Source organism: Aphis gossypii, chromosome 3 (assembly GCF_020184175.1).
Source record: "Aphis gossypii isolate Hap1 chromosome 3, ASM2018417v2, whole genome shotgun sequence".
Taxonomy (NCBI): domain Eukaryota; kingdom Metazoa; phylum Arthropoda; class Insecta; order Hemiptera; family Aphididae; genus Aphis; species Aphis gossypii.
In genome coordinates, this window is record NC_065532.1 from 18,832,364 (window position 1) to 18,856,317 (window position 23,954).

A 23,954-nucleotide genomic window follows, 5' to 3' on the forward strand; every position below is an offset into this window, starting at 1 on the left:
TATTGTTATAAATATTTATTTATTAATTATTTTAACATGATCATAAGGACGCACACGGGACAAGCCGGTCAAATTCCTGCTTGACCTGATGTTTACATAGTTACCTATATCAATATGTTCGTGGATATCATGAAAAATGTATTTGTCATTATAATGAATTGGTGAAATAAAATTAAAAATATGAGTGTAATGTGTAATATTATATCAATTTTATCGATTTATTCATCTAACTAAAACATTGTGCACAAAACATATACTATGTTTATATATTTTAAGACTAGACTGCGGGAAATAAAAGAATTCTTATTTAATTAAAATTATTACATATAATTACACATTTATACATTACCGAATTAAAATATATACCTAGGTCAGTGGATCTTAACCTTTTTCGAATGACGGAACACTTAACATTTTATGAGGTTTTCGCGGAACACAGCCGTAAAATAAAACAGTAATTATATGAATTTTTTAATTTTTTAATACATTAAACAATAAATGTATAGCATAAAACAGTTTGAAAATATGTTAGTAAAACGTCTTACATATATCATTGTGTTTTGTTTTTAAAAAGTCAAAATGTTGAGAGAATGAAAATAGAAATACAAAATAAAATTTCTTTCACTGAATTTAAAATTTTGTCGGAACACTTATATTAAGTCCATGGAACACCGGTTAAGAACCACTGACCTAGGTACATATATGTATTAATAATATGTAAGTACAATTTTTGTTTATTAAATAAAACTTTTTTTTAAATTTTGGATGTTATGTTTTCTTCTTTTTATATACATTATTGTAATTTTTATCATTTTATTTTAAAGAATTTAAAATTTTATTTTTATTTAAAAAAATATATGTCTAGAAATTAACAATTAGCACATTAATGTTGTGTGCACATGCAACTTGATTCTCTTTTTTATACATATTAATATTACACAATTTTTAATTCACAATTAGAATGTATGTAAATGTCCAAGTATTAGGGTACTAATTTTATTGTTATAGGCTCAACCGGAAATTGTAGACTGCGTAAGCCTATTATGGACACGATAATAACAGGAGACCAATAGAAGAAAATATCGTCGGCCTAACTCGCAATTGTCCTAACACCAGAAATGTCATTTTGGGATTAATTTATTATCACTTTAATCGGTTGATTGATTTTCCATGAAATTAGCTGTTAAAGTTCTAAAGAAATTATGTTTTAAAAAAGTTTTTTAAATTAATGAAACGTTTTTATATTCTCTTAAAAAGTTGTCATTTTACAGTTAGGTCTGTAGTTAGGAGGTCAATTGTGAGTTGGGCCACGATATGGATATAGAAAATTTAAAGAGTGACATGAAAGGCATTGGTGTAAGTATAGAATCAGAGAGTGATGGAATCCGTGTATGTTGGGAAGCGAAGGACGAAAAGAAAAAAGAATAAGAAGATAGGTAACTAATGTAAAATATTATAGCTTATTATTATATAATACGAGTATAACCTATATAATATTTTACCAAACGTGTAAATGTTATTTTTTTTTAAATAAATGTTTGTATTAGTTACCTATTTATAGATTACTTAGAAAGATAGTACACGTCTAAAGTATAAAAGAAAATTTCTCATTTATTATGTAATAGATAACCCTATTAATATAATAATATGCTTTTAATTAATATAGAATAAGAAACAATGACGATGCTTACAACGAATTTTGACATTTTATTGATTGTTGGCAGATATTCATAAACCTGTAAAGACGTGAGTTAAATCTTAAAATTAAGTATTCATAACATTATATTACTCATATTTTAGGCGTAAACGTGTAAAACAAAAAGGTATACGAATTCAATATTGTAGACCTACAATTTTTTTCCACTGGCCGTTGACCTTAATTGTCTATTATTTTGAATATATTAACCTCGTTGATCATAATAATCTAAGTCAATAACACATATTATGACGTATTTTTAAGTTTGATACTATACCAGTATACCACTATAATATGATAGACTCTTTTTACAATATTCAACTTGTAATCGTATTGACACCAACACAAGTGCGGCTGTATAGTTTAACTAGCATAAAAAGTCTGCAGTATGGTATAGGTACTACCCATAAGGTAATTATAATATAATATTATTGTTTGTGTTTTGATTATGCATTATTTACTTGTCTTTTTTTTTTTTATTTCTATTGGTTTTTTTATCAATAAAGAAATAAAAATTCATCTTTTCAATTCTTTTTCTATGTGATTTCTACAATTTAAAAATGTTCAAATGTTGCTTTAAAATTATTGAAATATCGTAAAAAAAAGTCAACGTACAAACACAAATAATGTTCTTAACTTTCAGTTCGATATTAATACTTACTCTGTTTTTACTCAAGAATTGGTTCAACTGAAAGCAAAAAAATTCAATTCGTTTTATTCTAGTTTAATTTTCATGCTTTACGAATTTTTTTATGATAAAGTTTTGAACGATTTAATTTCATCTCATCTTGTAAATTCTATTTTTTGGTTTATTTGTACCGTACAAAGTATCTGTGATCAATTATTATCAAATTATTTTCGCCTTACAAAATTTCCATAGGCCCCTATGGGATAGGCGCAATTTGGTTTTTAAATTTTGGGGGGTGGCTATTATAATTAATGTGTGTATATATATGCGCCCAGGGATAGATAAAATACAAACTATTGGGGGGGGGAGCTTAGACGCTTAGTAAAAAGTTTCCGTTTACTGGTTTACTTTCAAATAGTTAAATATATTATAATATACCTTTCCTAACAAAAAAAAACTGATCACGCCACTGAATAAGTTAATTTATACGTCTATTATTTTTAAAAAAAACCGTTACCTTTGCGAGATTACACTTAATACTTAGCCAATATAGCTGCACAGAGTTGCTTTTAACTTTTTTGAGTATTTTTCAGTAATTTAATTTTCTAACCGTCGTCTTACAAATTATTTGTCTTCCAAATTCTGATTTCCTATATTTATTTTAAATGTAAGGTCTAGCAAAAAACAATTTAATGTTTCAAACCGTCGCGCGTCAACAATCGTTTATTGACTTAGGTATTGTCAGCTCATCAGATGCATTGTCAAAAAGATATTGGTATAGCCGTATAACCGGTACAAATTTATACATAATATATTATGTATATTAATATATTATTGACTATTAAGTATATAATTAATATTATTAGGTACCTACATCTATACAATGTTTCGAATGTTTTGATTCGAAATCGTTTAATTATTTGGCGTTCAAATAACAATAATAACACTTAAGTATGCGCGAGTACGAACACTCGATTTTTTTCAAACAAACAAATTTACAAATAATTAAATATTATTTAATTATAATATATATCATCACTCTCCAGCCTTCCCCCCCCCCAAAAAAAAAAAAAATATACTAACCAGTTCTACCTTTATTCTCCGCATCCACTTTTCAGTCCGTAGCCGAACTATAGATACGCATATACTGCTATTATTATTATTATCTTTATTACCTATTTAATATTTTTGAGTACAGCCACAAACATACACACACTAACGCATTCGTCGGAGAAGGGTGGCGGCGGGTACGCATGCGCGTCGTCATTGTCGGCGAAACGAATAAAATACCGACACCGGATCGTACAACACCAGTGCACCACCAGTGTGGCAACCGAGTCGAGTTTTGTCAAGAGCCGAACCTTACTAAAATTCAACGCAGTTTGCTAGGCCACGTGCTCGTCCCCCGACAACTAATAACACCGCGATCCAATATTGTAAGTATTTCTTTCGCATGCGATTTGTGTTACGTTATACCATTTATACCTCAATAAAATAGTAAATATTATAACAGTTGCCGTTTTATTTAAATGTGCATATGTCGTAGGTATGTAAGTATACCTATATACTTTAGAAAAAAACTATTCTAATAGGTATACCGTTAGGTAATAATATTTTATTATGTTATTTTAATATTTATATTTTTATTGGTACTAGAATAAGTACCTACTTTTTTAGAAAAATTAATAAAATGTATTTATATATTATTTACGTATTTAGGTATATTTTATAAGTTCATCACTGGTCGTTATTTAATCAATTTATGTGTAGTGTCGATCGTTGAATTAATGTGTTTCGTAATAGTTATTTTATGTCATCTTTTACATTACACATTTCGAAAAATAAATAAATAAGTACCTATAATATGTGCAGTCTACTAAAGAAAATTGAAATAAATTATTAGTCTAAAAAATTCGTGTTTATTATAGGTATAAAAATAATTATTTTTGGAAGTATATTCATTATAGGTAATAACACGAAAAATGGTAATTAAAATATTTTAACATTTTATTTTTTTCGAATTCAAATATTCTAATTGCTGAATATTTGTTTTTAATTTTATGTTATATAAAATGGAAAATAGAAAATGAATTTGATTTGAATAATTATTTAATTTATACTTGGTTGTAACTTGTAAAATACTTATAGAACTTAACCCATATAAATTCAATATCTTAATTAAGAAGATAACTTATGTATTATAAATAAAATTTATAATAATATTAGGAATTTTCTGTAATAAAGTTTTTTTTTTTAAATTACAACTTTCGTCATATTCTAGACGAATAGTTATTGTTATCGTTTGCTTATAAAAGTTATAGACAATTTTAACACCATCAATAATAAATTCATAAATTTAATATTTAACTAAAATAATTATATTTTCTGTCTGTCTTATAAGAGATCAAAAATAAAGCTTCAATCTTCAACTTTTTATAGTGTGGTAGAAAATTGAATTTTGTAGGTTCTGGTATTTCAGAATAATTGGAAAAATAGGACTTTAAACGCAAAATCAATTTTTGACAAATAAATTTTATTTTTTGTTGGAATTTAAAAAGGAATAGTAAAAAAAAACTGATCAGAATCTGTGTACGTTATTGTATACGAGTACTTTATGGCTGAACGTGTTACACTTCTTGTTTTCTTGCAATTCATTTTATTATTTAAAATTCATCTTTGTATATTTTACACTTCATAAAAATAGATTATTGAATCGTTTGTTTTCGGTAATTGAAGCATATTTACAATATTTTCGTATTTATACATTATTTAAATAAATACTATTTATAAATCTAGACAGTTATGGCTTGTGAAGAAAACATATGAGCACTTGGTTTTCTGGTGGAATGTGGTCCAGTCATTTCTTAAACAATTCGTATAACTTATTAATCTAGAATCTAGATAAATCAAATTGATTTTAGTTCGATTTTTCATTTTCAAAATTGTTCTAGTTTTTTTTTTTTTTATTATTATTATTATTATCCAAAGAAGTTATCATTTATATGTATCGTTCGACATACATTTCTATAATAATAGTGTGTATACATGAAGTATCATAATACCATTTAAGATTCAAATATGTATGGATTAATCATTGTATGAATGTCTTTGAGAACATAGGGTACCTAACAGAAAGAAAGAGAAAGATGAGCTATGGTTAAAAACTTGAACCAATAATCACTGATAATAATATAAACTTACTATAGTTTACTAGATTGTGTCTGTGATACTCGGTTGAGCGCTGGGAACACGCCACGAATACAGATATATTTTATAAATATTAGTAGTTTTTTATCTACTTACTTATTTATGATTTTTATATTTATCTAACATGCAAAATATAAACTTAATATCTGATTTTGCATTAAATTATATGTAAAAATGAATGTTAAAAGCCAATGTATGCTATTAATAGCCACATATATTTATCCGAAATTCTCAATTTAAGTCATTTTTTATTTTATTTACTGTGTGTCGGCCGTAGGGCCGTAGGGGCTATTAAAATACAATTATCTGTGCCGGATTCTATTTACAATCCACTACGTCTAGACTAGACGTCGTCTAGATGTGCACGGTGTAATATTATACAGGTACTAGCCTAGACATATAAAACAACTAGATAGCGGACTGCGTATTACATTTCCATAGGAAAATTGAAGTCGTGCGGCCAAATGCTAACAGGGCAATGTTTACAAAATAACTCGATGGATATGATAGCTGTATTTATAATAATACAAATAACGAACTTAAATACATAGTATAAAGTTTTGTAAACACTGCCCTGTTAGCATAGGCCGCTGACTTTAATTTTATCGTGCAGTCCGCTGTCTAGTTGTTTTATAAGTCTATGGGTACTAGGTACCTACTTATAATAAAGATGTATTTTCAATTCTATAATTAAAGTTTCAAAATGTATAAACGCATTTATTTTTTGTACATAATATTAAATAATTTGTTGCGTATTCAACGAATACTGTAACTGCTTTAAACACGAAATTTATATTGAAAATACTATTGATAAAAACAATAATCTTAGCTCTGTAATGTTTTTATACATACCTATTTATTCTATTACAATCTTTTTTTATAGTTAGTAGATATAAGTGATAATTAGGTGTAATCCAATAATAAAAGTGTTAGTATAAAATACATAACTAATTATTTGATAATGATTAAATTATTGAAAATAATTAATTATTATATTGATCATAATATGTTGCTATTCCTGTAAGTTTTGTTTCATTGATTTAGTACCTGATACGGATTAGAAAACGAATATGTAAAAATTATTTTAAAATTTAATTAGGTATGAACATTAATTTTGATAACATTAAATATATATCATAGCTCTTCGGTATGTATATACATAACATAATATTATCACTATCTAATATGTTATCAATATTCAATGTACTTATTACACAAATTATTATAAAAACATGTATAAGGAAAAATATATACGCTCCTGCAATACCAGCATGTGAAGTTCCTTCTGATTTTGATATACCTACATATTAATGTACTAAACATGCTAATATACTACCTATACTTATGTAGGTACATTATAAAGGAAATCAATAATTAATATTACATATTTGCCTAATCAAATTCAATACGCTCGAATTTACATTATTAAAATGGAAAAACATATAAATAACACGTGATCCACGTACGATTGCTGAATTCCATTTAAAATACTTGTAAGGATCTATATATACCTATATATTAGCTATTTCTTAATCGTCCAAAATGATAAAATATATAGTCTAGCCGTATAGGTATAACTGTTCTATAATCTGTATTGTACGTCCGTAGAGCGTGTATCTCTTATGTAATTCACTTAACAGATCAATTGAATTTTAATTAAACGATAAACCATTGGCTATTGCATAGGTACGCAAAACTTTTCTGAACGGAGTTAGTAGCTCGTCCGCACCTCCTCCTATATTACTAAAAATCCCTGCGCTGCGATGAAATGGAAAAAAAAAAAGGATCTAAAATTAGGGTATTTTGCTACTGCACACTTATAATTCCATACTCCGAAATACTTTTAAATAATAGACATAGACTCAGTAGTACTCATGTCACATATAACTTCGTAGCATAATTGTTTTTGGTATTTATTAATAATATTATAGTTATAATAAATACAATCTAAGACACTCTTCTATAAAAGTCCTTGATAGTTGATACCTATATAACTGAACATTTTAATGTTAAATACAAAATAACCTCGGTTAAAGTACAAAAAGCAATGCACACTTTTAAATTTGCTACTGCACACAATTTTATTATATATATATATATTTATATTGCTATTATTTATTAGGTAAATTGAATTAGTTTTTAACGAAAACATCGAATATAGATATTATTATAATAGTGAACAATAATTAGATATTACTGTAGAACAGTGTGAATAATTTCGTGGTATAAATAGTCAATAGCTTAAAATTAATTGCAATATTTTGAAAATTTAATTGTGCATATTTATTAAAAATATAATAATATATGTACAATTTTAACCGTTTTAAGTCCCCGAATATGATAGTTTTCAATCACAACAAAACAGTTAACATCGTTATTTTTGTATTAAATACTTAACTAATTTTATTAAAATCTGAACTTCAAACGCATATAAATAAAAATGACTGTATTTTATTATTTTTAAAAGCAATTAGAACAACTTGAGTGAGATTTTGTATTATTTTTTTTCAACTTTTTGAACAAACGTAATATTTTTATTGACAATTATGATAAAACAACTTAAAAAAAAAAATAAAGAATATCATAAACTTATAAATAATTTAAAAAAAAACGTTTTTATTTTTAAATAACAACAAGATAACAAAATCTATCTGTAAAAAACTAGATTTACTTAAATGTTCCAATTTTTTTATACTTGTTTTCCTCTGGTTGTTTTGGAGTATTTTCTGGAATTTTACTAGATCCAATTTGCTACCAGAAAATAAATTTATACTGAAAATCAGAGCATTGTTACTATTGTTCCTAAAGCTAAAAGTGACGTCAGATAAAAAAAAATAATAAAAATAAAGAATATAATATATATTATATTGAAATATATATTCGTGTATTTGTGTTAATAAAATAATTATTTATTTATATTAATTTATTTATTTTTAATATTTTAGTAAAAAATGTCAGATTCGAATTACCCACCATGCCAGAGGAAGATCGATGAACACTTTGGAACTAAAGCTATACACGTAGGCCAAAATCCGGACCAGTGGTCTTTTAAAGATGTCGTTCCTCCAATTTCATTGACTACGACCTACAAACAATACGGCCCAAACGATCACGCTGTAAGTTTTTCTTCTGACCTCGACAAACATAATCCGTCACAGGCCCTCAGAGATTGAGGATTTTAAGAGTAACAACACAAAAAAAAATTGCATTATTTTCACCACAGAACCTATAGAAATTATAAAAGTGGAATTATTCACTAAATCGGTTTTGAAATGCGCAACAATACAGGCGAACGATTCTAATTTCTAATCATATGTACTCGTACAATATTATATAGGTATAGGTACGTTATCCAATTGTTATATAATTTTAGCAAACACAAACACGTGCGTAGAAGCTTATAAAAGTTAATAAAATTTACAAGTTCCCAATTTCCTTGCAGTGTGTACATGTGTTGCAGTAATATAATATATTGATCAATATTTGTCAATTATTATAGTTCATAGATTTTTGTTTTTATAAGCTATAGACATACAAGTGACAATCTTAGACTTCGCTCGTGCGGAATTATATATTTTTATTTTTGCCTTTGCCTTTGCTCGCAGGGATTCGAGTACAGTAGGTGCGGCAACCCGACCAGACAAGTTTTGCAGAACTGCATAGCTTCGCTGGACGGTGGCAAACGCAGTCTGACCTTTGCGTCTGGCCTGGCCGCCACTACGGCCGTTGTCCAACTGCTGCAGTCCGGAGATCATATCCTGTGCGGAGATGACATGTACGGCGGCACAAATCGGTACTTTTCGAAGATAGCGTCTAAGTTCAATGTGAAATTCACAATGACTGATATGACGAACGACAAGAACATAGCGAAATTGATTTTGCCCGAGACCAAGGTGAGATGTCAGATTTTATATATATCGTTCATTATATATATACTTAATTATAATTATAATTATAAATAGAGAGGATGACTTGACCCCTCAATTCAAAATCTAGCACTTGTAATACTAAGCTTATATAGGTAGGTACCTTATACATCAATTTTAGAAAAAACTATTAGGCGAAAAGCGTATAAGCTTCCTCCCCTCCCCCTCCCCAAAAAAGCGAGCTATTTACGTTTATAATTATAAATATCAGTACCTATAACGTGCTAGAAGTGCTTATAGTATATCCAACATCGATGGCATATTCGAAGAGGAGAAGTCAAGATTAGAGTAATCGCCTCTACACCGCAGATAACTTTTATTCAATATGCGATGTATTGTATATTTTCTATAACTATACAAAAAACTGAAAAAAGAGTAATAAAATAGATTTAATATTTGTAAATACAATATATTACAGTTATACCTAATACACGTACAAATAAGGTTAAGTAATTATTATAATTCTTGAATAGCAGATGATAACCTAACTATAGGCTTTTATACTTGATAGCATTTCGATTGTAAAAAATTGATTGATTCAAGCTATTGAGCCATATCCTAAAAACGCTTGGCTATTTCTATACGTTCATACTTATTAATACTGATTGCGCGATGAATTATATTTATATGTAAGTTTATATGTATACATGACAGATTATATTATCGCTTAATTTGTCTTAACAATAATGTACCGTATGAATTAAAAAATATTCTACCTACAGACTATACAGAATGCGTACTTATATCATTATAATTTCATAACCACCGCGTGATTGACCTTGGGTCGACCTATTTAAGTTCAAAGGTTTTTACATCTTCTTACAATTTTCACGTACATCGTTTTGTGTGCATATACTACCTATAATACACACAAATAAGCATATAGACGTAGGCCAGTATAACACGAATTAATGTGTTTGCTTCAAAACCAATACGAAATTTTTAATGATTCGATCATAAATTGTCTATAATACAACGTATAGGCGGATACGGGGTAGCTACAAATATTTGATTACACTTTTCAAGTATAGTAGGTGTATGCTTTTAACCCAAATCAGTTTGGTCTTCATATTAATACATTTTCTATAAATTTGGAAACAATGAATCCTTTTTAATCCTTTAGAAAAACGTAACGTTAGTATATATAAATATATATCATATATGTATTGATTGCGATTTGAATTCAAAATAAATACATTTTAGTAGGTTAGGTATTTACTCTTTATTGTATACGCGTCCACCGTAGTCACAATGAAATTGGTGTAACAGAAAAAACAATTTAATATTTTTAGATAGAACCCCAGTCAAAAGACATGCGCATGTGTAAAAAATAATATTTTATCTTAACAACTGGAACACTAAATGCATAAATTAAATTATCATATAGGTATTATAAGTTAAAATTATGTAAAAATATACGTGATTGAGTTTCTCTGAATCACTTTTAATTCGTTTAAAAAAAAATTATATTATCAAATGTTTGATTTAACTATACACTTTTAATAATTTTATCATAGGTATTGCAAATCTAGTATAATATTATTTATTTTATTTAAAATTATATATTTACAGTCATTTAACAATAACAAATTCGTAAATACTCGAATTAATGGCGACAAGAATATATACGTAGGCATATGAATGAATAAAATCAAAATTATCATTGTATTAATTATATCATTAATAAATTATCTATGATGATTGTTCAAAATTATACTATATGGTAATTTAGTTTATTAAATTTTACTAAAAACTTCGATGAGTTGATAAAAGTTAATAGTGTATAACATAATCAAATAATAATAATAAAAATGTATCTCTGAATTTTGTTTTTTATTATGTATTTTATATATACAAAAAAAAACTTATTATAATAATATTTTATTATTTTAATCGATGCAACGAAATGAAATACTAAAAAAAAAAAAATAAAATAAAATAAAACACATAAAATCTAAGATGGCGAATACTTCCGGACCTCGGAGCGATTGCGACTTTTTTTTGGTTAATCAGTAGCCCACAACCAAATTTTCTGCAAAGTTTCAAAACTTTCCGATTTAATTCCTAAAAACACCTTTTTTGAAGCTTAAATGACTGGACTATAATGTATAATATTAGAGTTAGCTTTTAAAACAATCAATCTATGCCATCACACTCATGTACCTATTTACTGGCATGGCTACTGTGCCTAATTATAGTATTAGTGTACAACTATATAATATATTATTATGCTCGTTGACACGGGCGCGAGGGTACGTATGATTTATCTATAATTGTTTTTACCTGATGTCCGATGAAGTGGTTAATGAAGTGGATTTTAAAACGACAAATTAATCGAGCACAATTTTCATAAAAAATTTTATGAATGAACTAATTTCGCATTTAGTACACAGGTCATAATAACTGCAGCAATAATAAATATAATAATAATATTATGATAATGAAACGTAAAAAAAAAATATACATGTACTTGACATTATTAATTTGTGTTCAATGTTTATTTATGAGTGTTTTTATTTAATTTGTACTTATATCATACAGATGTCTTACTTCTAAACGTCTAAAAAAAATTTAAATCCTGTGTATTTACAGTTGGTGTGGATGGAGAGCCCTACGAACCCGTGCATGAGAGTTGTTGACTTGGAATCGATTTCGACAATTGTTCATAGTATACGAAAAGACATCATTGTAGTTGTCGACAACACGTTCCAGACACCTTATTTCCAAGTAAATAAGTAAACGTAACGTTAAATCATCTACTTCATAATTTTAATATATAAGTTCCTGTATAGACATATTAATCTTGTACCTATGGTATTTTTCAACTCGTAGTTTATATTATTATAATTTATTCACATTTGTGATACCACGAACGGATGTATACATAATTATAGTTAAACATTTAAGGCCGTAAGCCTGTAAATATATTATAACTTATAACTAGGGACTCGGATTTCAAATCATATGCTTCTTTTTTTATATACCTATGAAATAGAAATCTAAATTTTTGTACATAAATTCGTTTCACTCACTTTATTCAGATTCCAAATAAACCAATTTATTTTTGCTTTTTGTTGCATGAATGCTTTTTTCAGTTATTTAAGCAGTAGAATTTTTATAAGTTTATTATTTCTACTATATCGTAAAGTAGGTAATAATAAAAAAATCGAATTAATAAGAAACGTAAAAACCCCGGTATTAAACATAGGTATTGGATTATTATTGTTTTCGTTATCGGCTTGTTTATTAAATAAATTAAACGTATAGATTGTCAATCTACATATTATATTATAGCCTGCAGTACCCATACTGTCGGTATGCCTACAACATATCGATACCGACCATTTCAAAATTTAAGTTTAGTGTTGTAATTTGCAACCTCTTGCGTATGAAGTAGAGAGTCGTTTTCTATGTTAAAAATATTCCGTCGTACAATATGGAGTCAGTTTCACTACTGAAAATCTAGAAAAATACACAGTAATTAATTCTTTTTTTTAATTTAAATTAATTTTTCATTCTCATGAGTTTCTTCTGATTTAATATTTTCAGATTTATAGGCTAACATTGAAAAACGAGATTTATTTCCTATAAATTTAAATATATATTATATTTCAATATTTTACAAACGTATAATTATACAATATAAATAGACAAATAACAGTTCATGATAATTTTCTTCCGCTTTCTTTATGAATTTATGATATACCTACAGTATTACGGTATATTTATACATATTTTTATTAATTAAATTGTTACATAAAAAGTATTTTCATACTATTTAATAATGTATTTACCCATAGGTATATCACATACGGTATAAAAATAACAAAAGCATTTTGTAGGAATTAGAAGCATACGGATATATATATATATTTAAATGTAGGTATTTTTATAAGTATCGAAAGTATTGACTTCTATATGAAATGTTGTATATATCATTATTTAATCGTGTTTACAATCGTATATAACCAGTGTAAATCATTGTTTTTATAATAATCCTTTATAAGTATTTTTCTAATAATAACAAACATATTGTATATTATTAGATCTCATTATTGACATTGCGTTTTTTTTATTTGTACACAGAAACCGCTTGACTTGGGCGCAGATATCGTGCTTTACTCACTAAGTAAATACATGAACGGTCATTCGGACGTCATAATGGGCGCACTTGTCCTAAACGATTCGGAATTATTTGATCGTCTAGCCTACATTCAGAATTGTAAGTACTCGTACAATAGATAATATAATTGGTGTAAATATTATGTTTTAGTCCGATCTTTCTGAAGTTTATGATGTTTAGGATGATTCATCAATATGTTTACTCGACGTTTTCCATCAATAATGCATTTGTTATTCAAAATCTAACTATTGAATTTTTAATTATATATTCTAAGACCATCATATTTTTAGTTTCTTGAAATTTAGTGTACTATTTTTTAATGAGTGGCTCGTCGCTTGTGGAGACAAAAACTTTCGTTTCAACTTTTAATTAGGTATATAGGCGATACATCAACTTGTTTAAAAAGTTGTAAAAGTAATTTCCGCCGCCGATCCGGCTGTTTTTATAAACATAATTTATATAATATCAGCACATTCGTTTCACTGGCCTATATTATGCAATTTTAAATTTACGATCGTCTGACGATATTTTTTTCAATTTATAAAATTTGTAGTCTACTTTTAATATACTCCGTTTCATATTATTAATCATAATTCGTAATGTATTATATCTTATATATATGTTATATATCTTCTATATATGTTTTATTGTTTCAATAAAACACACACACACACAACACACATATATCGCTGCTGCCTGCTGTTAACTAAAAATTATGAATTTTTAAGTATTTATCGTTGATTTCGTTTGCCTTTCTTTTTTTTTTACAGCTTGCGGTATCATGTCGTCGCCTTTTGACTGTTACCTCGTCAACCGCGGTCTGAAAACTCTGCACGTGCGCATGAAGGAGCACATGAAGAACGGATTAGCCGTAGCCAAGTTCTTGGAACAACATCCGCTCGTCGAACAAGTGCTGCATCCGGGTTTGCCGTCGCACCCCCAACACAAGGTGGCTTTAAAACAGGCCAGTGGTTTTAGCGGCATGTTGTCGTTTTACATCAAAGGCGGTATCGGCGAAGCCACTAGATTCTTACAGGCCATCAGAGTGTTTTGCTTGGCCGAAAGTCTCGGCGGATTCGAAAGTCTGGCCGATCATCCGTAAGTATACACCAAATTACCTGTAGTACCAGTGGTGTGCTTGGGTATATTATATTTTATGGAATGTGAAGAGGGGGTTGATAAAATATTTTTTCGTGACCTATATAGCTTATAATACATTATTTTTTCAGAGCACTCATGACTCATGCTTCAGTTCCTCCAGAAGAACGAGCAGCATTAAATATTTCGGACAATTTAATCCGTTTGTCTGTGGGATTAGAATCGGAAGAAGATTTAATCGCTGATCTCGATCAAGCACTAAATGCTTCTGTTAAAAAATAATCGCGTGTTTTAGTTTAAATAGTATTTTATTCGTGTCAAATTACGTTAATGTTAATCGGTTAATATACCTAAATAATATTATATAATAATTATTATTATTTTTTATTATTATTATTATTATTATATATAATATATATATATATATATAATGTAATAAAATATATTTATTAAGAATATACATTGTTTTATTCGTTAAGATTTATCCGCAGCTCCGCTTGCAAGAATCGCTTGTTCTAAGTCATCGATCAAGTCCTGATAGTATTCCAAACCAATGGACAATCGGATAAGATTATCGTGAATGCCCGTGGATTGTCTTTCTTCGTCCGTGAGCGAAGTGTGCGTCATTTTACAACTATATACAACAACGAAATCAAAATTATTAATTATTTCCGTACGCGTGCGGTATTGCAATAAAATAATATAATGTTTTTATATTGTCAGTATTTTTGTGGCTTCTTCGAAAATTGTCCATGATATTAAAAACTTTATTGAACCGAAAAGCCGGACACCGCGACAAGTATAAAAGAAATAATATATAATACGTCGTTGAGTTTTTTTTTTTATATTTTAATTTTCATCGAACCATAATTATCTAAAATATATAAAAGTGCATATTTTAAAGTTTATTTTGCCTGTTGGTAGTGCACACAGTATGACTGCGTGACCTTTTAAATGCACAAAATGCTTAGGCCTAAATTAATAAATACTATTTTTATATTTATAATCAATGTATTACTCATTTTATTAACTAGGTATATTATAATATGTCGATGTTGTCGGCTAACCGATTCGCCACGAAAAAGGCTATGAAACGATGTGACCGACATCAATTTGATATACCTAATTCTAATGTTATATTAAAACTTATTTTCGTGATCTATGTACAGCTAGAATTTTTAACATAATTATGTATTTATATTTATTTGAATTTTAAATAAATATATTAAATACAGATCGACCAACCAAACCAATATATTTTGGGGACTATTCGATTCTGTTCACAATAGTGCTGCTCAGATTAAGTCGGCGATGTATACCTAGCAAACTTCAAAATACAAACATTATGAGACATAAATAAATTCATCATCATATTATAAGTACCAAGTATATATCCATTTAACTAAACATAACAATTTAAAAATAATACATACTGGATAATCCATTTAAAGTAAAACATTCATTATTTCTAAACATAAATTTTTTTATTAAAATATATTTTTGACGTCATTTTAAGTAATTAAAACCCCAAATTTTTATAATAGAAAATATATACATTTTTTAATAAAACGATAAACATATTGTTATGATTTTTTAAGTCATTAATATATAATATTTTGTTTTACAATGTGCAATTAAAAATAATATATATTGTTTTGTTATTCAAGAGATTAAAAATGGAAAAAACGTGGACTTGTCACGAGTCAAACGCGTATAGTAAAAACCCAGTTTTTAACCACGCTATTGATTAAAATTATTGTTAGTCCTAAGCCTGTAAGTGGAAAGGAAAATAAGTGTTTACTAAATCTTTAACCTTTTCAAATTTTATGATCATTTTGTTGAAATCCTTTTTTTGAGCCCAAGTGCAGTTCGACCACTACCTGATTTTTACCCGAGTGCAGTTTGACCATTATATTTTTTAAACTCAAGTGCAATTCGACCATACCCGTAATGTGTAGGTAAACACAGTAAACTATCCGTGGCATAGGTTAGGGTACTCACGGTAGAGCAGCTAAACTTTCGTAACAGCCCAAGCTGCATGTGATGGAGAACAACTTCAGTGATTCCAACAGCTTTGTGCTAACTTTGATTCCTCCGTTAATGTAGAACGACACTATGCCGTTGTGTCCGGTAAACTGTTTTTTGATAATTTCGTGTTGCGGATGATTGGGTAAGCCCATGTAGTTAACTCTGAGCACTTTCGGATGCGATTCCAAGTACTCCGCCACCGCCGTAGCGTTCTTCATGTGCTGTTCCATGCGCACGTGCAACGTTTTCAGCCCGCGATTGACCATGTAACAGTCAAACGACGACGGTACGTTTCCACACGCTATACGGCGAAAAACAAATCGATTTTTTTTTGTGAATATATAATATAGTTATGATCATTAATCAAGACTAAGAATATAATGCCCTAAAAACTCAAAATTAAATGTATCTTATACATTTATTTATTTATTTAAATTTTTAAATGGGCCAGACCCAAATACATAATTAATATATATATATATATATATATATATAGACAATCGTTTCTTAAAACTAATGTTACAATTATTAGATAAAATATAAAAGTATAATAGGTATTATTATATAATAATGAATTATTGTTATTAATTATAGAATTATAGTAAGTTTTAAATGAGTAAAAGTTTGGTGAGATGAAAATATCAATATTTGCTTGCATAGTTGGTTATTTCTACGTTGATATAAAATGTTTTTTAATTCGAACACTATACGTGTAAGAACGTGGAAAGAAAATCTAAAAAATTATAATCTCGAAAATTTGAAAATAATTTTATAGTTGAAGATTCATAAAAGTTTTAGTAATTATATCTGAGGTTAAAAAATTCAATACAAAGTCTTCTATTATTTTTCATTTAAATAGCTTTAGAGAAAATTATAAAAGGAGTTGAACGTTGGCTAATTAAAAAAAATTCATATGTAAAATAACGATTTACTATCAAATAATTTTATATAACTTGTTATAGTTAAAAATTACTAATCGTAGAAACTTGAAATATACACTAGTTGTTTAAATTTGCATTTTTTGTACAATATGATTTAATTTTGGGGTATTTAGATCATTAAAACATACACTTCCTTTTTCACCACCCAGCAGCGAAAAAAATATATTAGGCTGACACATCTCCGTTCAGAATCGTTTTTCGTATACAATAACACATATCATTACATTCAAATTTAACACACTCATTATAGTAACCTACTCGATGTACATTTGATACCTATACTGACTATACTATACAGCAAAGTGTTACCCACTTGACCACTCTTTTTTTTTAAATTTTATAATGTTTTACAATTTAAATTTGAAAATGTTTTTCTTACACAAATATATACAATATTATATTATTATATTATGTTAGATACATAAAACATAAACAACATTTATATAACATCACTTACTGTATTGAAAAACGTATAATTTATCATACAAGTTCTTGTTGTTAGTAACCAGTGCTCCCATTATTACGTCTGAATGTCCGTTCATATATTTACTCAACGAATACATTATTACATCAACGCCTAGATCCAATGGTCTCTGTATATGGTATATTAAAACAGAACAAAAAACAATTTTTATTTTATTTTAAAATATAAAAATTCAACGAAATAAATAAAATAAAAAGTATCTACTATAATATATAAGTGATAAAAATATATTCAATAATATTCATCGATTGTTTAAAATTGTAGAACATTATCCTTTCCGTGAATTAAAATTAATGGGTTTAATTAGAGATTTTCTCAAAATATAATCGTTAGACTGCGAATTCGTCAGAAGATCATATTTTAAATCGATTACATTATGTTTTTAGGTACTCTTTTCCCTAAAATTTCCCCTAAAATATCTATGTTCTTGAGATGATGACGATAAATATCGTACAAATATTATACGATAGTACAAGAAATAAATATAGATTATATATATATACACGTTACTACGTTAGGTATAAGCTTTGCCATCCCAATGTCACTAAAGGTACGCTTTTATTTTTTGGCTAATCTTATCGATTAATCAGCTGTCAAAGATCTTTTAACTTAACTAAATGGTTTCGTTATGTAAACGATCTAAAGTAGATTATTTAAGCGGTACACAAAACTAATTACAAGTACTCATATTAGTTATATTATAAGTTAAAATCCAATATAAAATATAAATACCTGAAAATAGGGGGTCACAAATGAATTGTCAACAGCCACTATAATATCTGCTCGAGTCTTGTGAACGACTTCAGACACTTTTTGTACGTCCAGTACGCTCATTAAAGGATTTGATAGACTTTCGAACCAAACGAGCTAAATTAAAATATAACAATATATCTAAGTGTACGAAAAAAATTAAAACAAGCAAGAATACATAATTTGACAGTACATCATATTGTCGCGTGAACTTTAATGCAGGTACCTAGGTACTGCAGAGTTTTTGACACTTATGGTTTTATAAAATTGCATATGAAGTAAAAACTGTATGAACATTTTTGTTGAAAATGTATAGATCCAAACAAACAATTTCATTCAAAATGAGTTGATTATAATAATTATACAACGCAAAGGTATTTTAAATTATACTTTAAAATTTAAATATATAATCCGATGAGTCTATAGTACTTAAAATATACGTAATAATTGTCTAGAACAATAGTTAATGTATAATTATATAATTTATATAAATGATTTCTTTTTTGCTTATGGGATTATACTGAAGTGTAAGGAGTTAGCTGTAGCTGTAGCAGATAAATATAATATAATACAGATACGTTGTATAATAATAATAATAATTGTTTTGAAATAATTGATTTAGATATATTTACCAACACCAAATATACTACATACACGCATATTATAATGTATTCAGCACATCAATCCGTCATTGTCATAGTTATTGTGATAAAGCTCCAGTGATAAGAAACTGACCATAATTAAAAAAATCTATTAGCTGTATAGAACGTGTCCCTATAGAGGAATTTATAATATGTTATATTAATTACTAAAATTACCATATTATAATTAGGGCCACGAATAAGTGAATCGAATAATTTTATCCTTCGCGAGGAATTTTATTCTGAATTCAAAATAGGTACTTAATATACAAATCTGATTGAATATAAAATCATTATATCGTTACTTTACATAATATTATTATTTTAGACGTTACATTTTAACGTTTTAAATTAGGTATTATTTTTTCTTTGTGATAAACAAGGCTCAAATACACCTATAAAATGGTAATTAATAAGAGCATATAATTTATTATATTATAATATTAAATAAATAGTATAAATAATAATTTAATAACAAGAATTAAATAATACAACGATATCTAAGTTAAACAGATTCGACAAAATATTAAGGAACATTAAAATTTTAAAAATTTAATAAATCCAGAAATATGAATATATGATTATATGTATTATATATTATGTATAACAAAATGTTGCTTGTTATTTTTAATAATATCTACTCATTACCTATATGTTTTACATTTGTACGATCTGTACGCACGGCATAATTAATTTTAAATAATATATTAAATTTAAAAGATTTTACACTTGAGAATTGTTTAAATTTTTTTATTTATAACTCTTGCGTAGGTAAGAAGGTACTTTTATATAACTTACAGCGCATCTTGTATTGAAATTATTGAAATTTTAATTCATTAACAAGCAGGCCTGATTAACCAACAGGCTGAGTAAGCTACAACTTAGGGCGCCAATCGAGCAATGGTTAAATTGGGGGTGCCACAAAATAATTTTTTTTACGAATGTAGAACGCAGGTGCGCCAAATCAACCCTAGCTTACAGGCGACCAACTCCTTGATCGGGCCCTGTTAATAAGGTTTCTTAGTGCATTTTTTGTGGGATTTATATTGCATTTTAAAAGATTTTTTTATGCATTAAATTATCGGCTCTAATTCTATTATAAGCACTAGTATGACGCGCTCTTACCTTTGTATTGGGTTTTATATTTGAGATGATATTCGCCGTGTCGGAAAAGTCGACAAAGTCAAACAAGATACCCGCCTGCTTGGCCACTTTGTTCAGCAGCCGATGCGTGCCACCGTACACATTGGAGCTGCACAATAGATGGTCACCGGGAGCTAACAAATTCACCATGGACGAGATGGCAGCCATACCGGAGCTGTAGGCCAACGCGTACTTGGCGTGGTCTAGTGCTATCAGACATTTTTCCAAGACCGAACGTATGGGATTACCACATCTCGTGTACTCGTAGCCCTATAAGAAATCGATATTAGGTATATTGTTATCAATAATTTTATTATTAAGTATAATATTATGAATGATTTGGAAGAATATTGCGTATTCATAAATTAAATTTCGGTTTAAAACTGCCAATGTCATCCGGATACACTATACGCAGGGGCGGATAGACCTATTTGGAATTCGGACCCTTTTCCGTACCAAATTACGAGGTTCCCAGTTAAAACACGGTATTTTATGTTTTAAATATTATTACATATTAATAGGGCTCAAAATTTAAAGTATAATAAGCAACTAATAAAGAACACGATTGTCTTAAAAAAGCAAAAAAGAAGTAGGTATATTTATTTAAAAAAAAAAAAAAAAAATCATGACCAAAAATTAACACGAACTAGTTATATTAATTAATTTAAAATTTTTAAAAAATTAATATGAATTAAAAAACGAATTAACTACCTTGTTTGATTTGCAGTACCTACTACCTAGTGAAATCGACTCAATTGTCCGACAGAATATTTAACATTTAACATAGAAAACGAACTCTCTACATCCACTGAATGATCGATTATTCATACATCATACAAAAGGTTTTAAATTAAAACACTAAATCTTAAATTTCGAAGTGGTCGATATCAATGTTAAAGGCATACTGACCGTATAAGTACTGCAAGCTATATGCAGATCGACAATCTATTTGTTTAATATATTTAATAAACATGCCGATAACGAAAACAATAATAAACATTTAGTCCGCATTCTAAGTTTTTACGTTTCTTATTAATTAATTTTATTATTACCTATTATTATTATAAATAGTAGCATAATAAACTTAATATGAAAATTCTACAACTGAAATAACTGAAAAAATCAAAAATACCATTTATGCATTAAAAAAGACGAAAAAAGCAAAAATAAATCGATTTATTTGGAATCAGAATGAAGTGAAACGAATTTATGTATAAAAATTAGATTTCTATCACATATATATATAAAAAAAAGAAACATATGCTTTAAAATCATATATCTCAAAAACATGAATAATGGATAATATTGAAAATATAAGCGTACTTTGTATTTTTGTGACTGCACACTAATATGAGTTTAAAAAAAAAGTGTATAGGTATTGGGTAATTATATTTATTACCTATCAAATTTGTAAATAAATATGCGATCATTTATTTTTATTGTCATAACCACTGTTACAACATTCTTTGCTGAACTGCAATGTAAAGAGGGTAGTGAAAGTGTAGTTCTCGATTACAAAATTAGTGTATTTAGATACAAGTAAATTCATTGCTATTTTTGTACAAAAATAAGATAACGTAGGTATACTTCTAATGATTATTTTCCTAAAACAAATCTTGACTATTTTAGTCTATTTAACATTTTGCTCTATAATATCAAAATAGGAAATCATAATTTTTTTTTTTTTTTTTTTTTTATAGTTAGATATCAAGTATGAAATAAATTAAAATTAAAATCATTTTGATAAAATATAAATTTTTATAATAATTAAGAACTATAATAACTTCAAATTAAAATATAACAAACGAATTATAGTCATTTTTTAATTATCTATACATTATATTATTATACATTAATAATAAAATTAATTAACAGTGTTATATAATATATTATACTAAAATAGTAAAATGCCGAATAAAATCAAACTATAAAATTTGTTTCAAAAAATCATACATATCTAAATCCAATACAAATAAATTAAGTTATTTATTTAAAATTATCCGAATATGGACAATGTACATGAAGCTGGTAGGCATGAATAGTGGATTAACAAGGGATTAGTATACAGTCTACTCGAATAATTCCCAAGCTCTCAACAAATTATGCATATTACTTAACGAAATATTTCATAAAACTATTTTGCTTTGTAGTTTTCTCAGAATAGAACGCATTATAATTTATAAATTTATATTTTAGACTTTTTTATTTATTTGTCACCTACGTTTTTCCAAAAGTAAAAAATCGTTTAAATTGCAATAAGACACCAAATAAACTAGTAAATAAAATTTTCAGAATAATTAACTATCAAATTAAAAACGATTTATAAATAATTATATTATTTATTTAAAGGAAAAATACTTAATTCATGTCTGTAATTAATTTATGATAAATAATACTTTAATTTCATAAAATTTTAGTGTAAATCGTGAAGTATATCACTGATAATGTATAGTTATATATAATATAAATTATATACTATAACTAGATATACTATACTATGGTATCTAATAGTATATAAAATATATAAACATAATTTATTTGAGAATCCCGAATATACTCACAGTACTGATGATAAATCTTAAAAATAAAACTTAACATTTAAATTAATAGGCAATTATTTTTTTAGTTAAAAACATCTTGATCTTAATTTTATTTGATAATATATATTTTACGAATTGTTACCAATAAAACCGTACCCAATTCGTTATTATTTTAATTTTATAAAATCATCGAAATTCATATGCGTCAAGTACAAGCCATAATATACCTTTTTAATATGTTATACCTATTTAGTATATATGCACGATAAGTAAAATGTACCTCTATAGGTATACTATATGTTGTTAGATTTATATATTATTAGACTTTATATAGACGCCTAAATTAATTATCATTTAGACTTTTAAAGTAACATAACATAAAAATATTTTACTTCGATTACTCCCGGCGACGGCGAATTAAATATCGTGCTCATCGCAATCGGTGGCACTACATCTTTGTAAGTCCACTCTGCGGGGTTGTGTCCTGCGTGTACAAGTTTGGTCCCGAAATTCGGATCTCTGCAGTTATTTTTGGTCGCGGAGTCGTCGTTGCACATTTTTTTTTTTTTTTACTAACGTGTAGAACGATCTTGAAAACTAAATACCTATCATACGCACGCACACCTACCTGTTATTGATTGAAGATCGTCGTAAATACAGCACGACTGATTCGTACAGTATACAAACTACGATTGTTATGTTTGCACCGACGGACCTATAATGACTGATGACACGTAGAGCATTGATCG

The 23,954-nt window shown here is 27.4% G+C and overlaps 2 protein-coding genes across 2 annotated transcripts; one reads left to right on the plus strand and one right to left on the minus strand.

The window, feature by feature from the left end:
- Window positions 1–1,999: 1,999 nt before the first annotated feature.
- LOC114125121 (cystathionine gamma-lyase) lies at window positions 2,000–15,136 on the plus strand. The gene is made up of 8 exons (XM_050204902.1): window positions 2,000–2,107; window positions 3,523–3,760; window positions 8,477–8,647; window positions 9,137–9,424; window positions 12,050–12,184; window positions 13,544–13,679; window positions 14,351–14,678; window positions 14,810–15,136. Exons 3-8 carry the CDS (start codon window positions 8,483–8,485, stop codon window positions 14,958–14,960), a joined length of 1,203 nt encoding a protein of 400 aa, XP_050060859.1. The 5' UTR covers window positions 2,000–2,107; window positions 3,523–3,760; window positions 8,477–8,482; the 3' UTR covers window positions 14,961–15,136.
- On the minus strand, window positions 14,968–23,954 carry LOC126551477 (putative cystathionine gamma-lyase 2). Its single transcript, XM_050204901.1, has 6 exons — window positions 23,598–23,954; window positions 20,648–20,935; window positions 18,864–18,998; window positions 18,105–18,240; window positions 16,680–17,007; window positions 14,968–15,312 (listed from the first exon to the last, which is right to left on the minus strand). Exons 1-6 carry the CDS (start codon window positions 23,760–23,762, stop codon window positions 15,153–15,155), a joined length of 1,212 nt encoding a protein of 403 aa, XP_050060858.1. The 5' UTR covers window positions 23,763–23,954; the 3' UTR covers window positions 14,968–15,152.

Bases quoted from the DNA above. Each gene is read 5' to 3' on its own strand.
- LOC114125121 (XM_050204902.1), top strand. From the start codon at position 8,483: ATGTCAGATTCGAATTACCCACCATGCCAGAGGAAGATCGATGAACAC. The intron at 8,648-9,136 runs GTAAGTTTTTCT...CTTTGCTCGCAG, and splicing joins ACGGCCCAAACGATCACGCT to GGATTCGAGTACAGTAGGTG. The intron at 9,425-12,049 runs GTGAGATGTCAG...GTGTATTTACAG, and splicing joins TGATTTTGCCCGAGACCAAG to TTGGTGTGGATGGAGAGCCC.
- LOC126551477 (XM_050204901.1), bottom strand. From the start codon at position 23,762: ATGTGCAACGACGACTCCGCGACCAAAAATAACTGCAGAGATCCGAAT. The intron at 18,241-18,863 runs GTATTTATATTT...TACCATATACAG, and splicing joins TTGTGACCCCCTATTTTCAG to AGACCATTGGATCTAGGCGT. The intron at 15,313-16,679 runs GTGAGTACCCTA...TGTTGTATATAG, and splicing joins GAAAGTTTAGCTGCTCTACC to TTGTAAAATGACGCACACTT.